Raw genomic sequence first — 3135 nt, 5'->3', positions numbered from 1 at the left:
TTTTTTCCAAACACAGCCTTACTAGTCGGGTTTGACGAGCATTGAACATTAAACAACGAAAGGAACAGGGTTACACGAGAACTATCAACATGAATACAAAACGATATTGTTTGATGATAAGAAAAATATTCAAAATGACTGATTTACTAGAGAGAATGGTTATTTAACCCAAAACCTTTAACTGCTTCTGCCATTTTAACGTACTAGTTTCTAGATTCCACAGCAAATTCAACACTCAACATGCCTTCATTTTGTAGTTATTGCAAGGACTTATTGGAAGAGTGATTCTTGTGAGGCTGCTGCAAGTTGAAGTTGGCCAAAAAGCATGGGAAATTTTGGTCCAATGAAAGAACTAACGCAGGGTATGGATTATCATTTCATACTACCTAACTGCTAAGCTACAGTCCACAGTTTACAACAGAATGCTTTAATTTACAGATACTAAGTGGTTATGCCATTATGGTTTCAGCTACCTTTTGGCAACTCTTATCTGTTGATTCTGCATTCTGAGCTAAAATAACTATATATTTACTTGTCATTAAGTCTGTCATTGACTATCAAGTTTTTTATCAGTTTCCATAATGATTTTTTGGCTTCATGAAGGTACAATGATAAGGATAGGAAATACAAGTCTTATTAGGCTGAAATTTATGAAAAAACATGCTGTTGACCAAGAAAATGGTCCTCCACTCCTGTTAAACATGCAACTTCCACGCAAAACAGAAAAGAAAGAACACTATTGCATTGAGGAACATTATTATTTTATTTATCTTGAACTAAATTGATTTTGCCTGTGAATACTATACTCAATAATTGCTCAAACAGAAAACTAAGAAATGATATTAACCATCAAAACAACAAATCAAACAGGACAAGTCAATGAAGGTAATTGCCTACATGTAGTTAACATTAACAACAACAGCTATTATCCCCATAGGAAAACAAAATTCAGTGAGCAAATCTTCAAGGAAACATGCCACTGAACACACAAGAGCAGAGCTCATGGGATACAGTGAAAAATGGCAATAATGTATTACCATTCTTACTAATGATCATGAAAAGCTGCTACTAGGGATACTATCAATGTTTGCCCACCTTCTGAAGGCACAGGGCACAAAATTCCTACCAACAAAAAATCCAAACTTGGTCCTGAACATAGACACTCGGTTGTTGTTGTTGTTGTTACTGCTTGAAGGAGCATCATCAGCAAGGTTTACTTGGGTATCCATTGGAGGAAAAGCCATGGTAGTTTCCCGAGCTCCACCATCACTACCATTGCCATCCAAAGGTTCTACTTCACTGTAATCAAAATTAAATGCCAAAGAACTCCTCTTTTCGCGCAGCCACTCCACAATTTCACCAGTAACTTTTCTGCATTTCCTCACCTTGAGTTTAACCAAATTGGGGCAACCGGAAGCGAAAGCGGCAATCCCGGCATTAGACACAGGGCATCCCTTAATGCACATCTTCTTGAGTGCCCCGCATTTCGCAGCAAAGCACTCAATATCAGCATCACCAACAGTCCCAATTCCACAAAGAGCAAACCTTTCCAAACCCTGACAATTGGAAGCAATTTCAGCCAAGCTCAAAGAGGTAGGATACATAGCAATCAACACAAGCTCTTGCAAATTAGGGCAATTTTTCGCCACAGAAATCAACCCATCATCACCAATCCTGTTAATCCTCCACCCATCAATGTGAAGCTTCCTCAACATCTTGCACCTCTCAGCAACCCCAGAGAGCCCTGAATCCGAACACTCAGGGGTTTTCACAAGGTGCAAGGTCTCCAAATTAAAACACTTTGACACCCCAGCAAGACCCACATCACTGACCTGAACCTTCTCCAGATGAATCTCAACCAACCCAGAATTCACCCTTCCAACCGTTGAAAGCGTCGCATCCCAATCCCCCAAACACCGAATCAGCTTCAATGTTTGAAGCTTCTTGGAACCAATTATCAGAGGCGCAAAGCTATGCCCATTAACAAGCTCCTTAAGACACAACGATTTCAACGAAGACGAAACCCCTTCAATTGAAACCCCAGGAACCGATTCACCGCCATCACCGTCAACCCCTCGGAGCCTCTTCACGGAAAGCTCTTCAAGCACCGTGCAGTGTTCGATAACAGCGTAAACACCCTTCGCACCGAACATGCAAGAACCAACCGAAAGCTTCTTTAGGGTTTTCCCACAATTCCTAGCGAAACCCACCATCCCGATCTCCGTGATCTCCCTGCAGCCACGAAGCTTAAGCCGCTCAAGCCCCTTGCAGCGGAGCGAGATCAGGATCAAACCATCGTCACCTATGCTCGTGGCCCTGCGTGTGCATCGCAGGGACAGCTTCGTGACCGAATCAAACCGGCTGAACAAGGAGGGAATCGCGTCCAGCAAGCTCGCCTCGGCGTTGAGGGAAAGTCTCCGCCGATTCTCACCGTCGACACGCAACCAGCGGCGGCAAACGGCGGAGCAGATTTTCCGGTCGGTGGTGGTTAGCAGGTGGAAGATCGCAGCCAAGCATTCGTCGGGGATTTCGGCTGTGTAGTCACGGATGAGGGAGTCGTTGGGGAAATCGGCGTCGATGGTGGTGAAAATGTCACGGCGGTGGTGGTCCGGCGACGGTGCGGGGGTGGACGGTGACTGTCCCATTTTAGAGAGAGAGAGAGAGAGAGAGAGAGAGAGTGGTGGTTTGAATGGAAGAGAAGAAGTATAGAACAAAACAAGCAATGCGGTTTATGAGTGGAACATAAACATGGTTTTATTTACATGATGTTTGATTCACCCGTCAAAGGGTGAAGCGCGTGTGGTTGTACACCGTGAAAATGTACGCGCTACTAAGTAGTGCTTGCGTGTGATGCTGGGCGTTGATTGGACCTGGTTAACAACCATAACATATGTATGATATCGACATAATTTGTTAAAAATTACTACTAATCATCCACAAAAGTAAAAAAAATAAAAATTACAATAAATTTTTAAATTCATTAAACAAATAATGTATCCAGTCTATAATAATGACTAAATACATCATTTATTCAATGAATCTAAAATATTGTTTTTTACTTATAATAGTGACCGGAGGGTGTACACGCTTGTTTAATTTAGATTCATTATGTTTACTAGGAGGTATCAAATTAAT

The 3135-nt window shown here is 42.2% G+C and overlaps 1 protein-coding gene across 1 annotated transcript; it reads right to left on the bottom strand.

Annotated features, from left to right (window-relative positions):
• Positions 1-813: 813 nt before the first annotated feature.
• Positions 814-2733, bottom strand: LOC130712419 (F-box protein SKIP2-like). The gene has a single exon (XM_057562254.1). The coding sequence runs from the start codon at positions 2643-2645 to the stop codon at positions 1053-1055; it is 1593 nt and encodes a 530-aa protein (XP_057418237.1). The 5' UTR covers positions 2646-2733; the 3' UTR covers positions 814-1052.
• Between the last annotated feature and the right edge of the window lie 402 nt (positions 2734-3135).

Source organism: Lotus japonicus, chromosome 4 (assembly GCF_012489685.1).
Source record: "Lotus japonicus ecotype B-129 chromosome 4, LjGifu_v1.2".
Taxonomy (NCBI): Eukaryota; Viridiplantae; Streptophyta; class Magnoliopsida; order Fabales; family Fabaceae; genus Lotus; species Lotus japonicus.
The sequence above is the reverse complement of the archived record's forward strand: the minus strand, read 5'-3'. Positions and strand labels throughout refer to the sequence as shown.

Coding starts and splice junctions, on each gene's coding strand:
- LOC130712419 (XM_057562254.1), bottom strand. CDS start 2,645: ATGGGACAGTCACCGTCCACCCCCGCACCGTCGCCGGACCACCACCGC.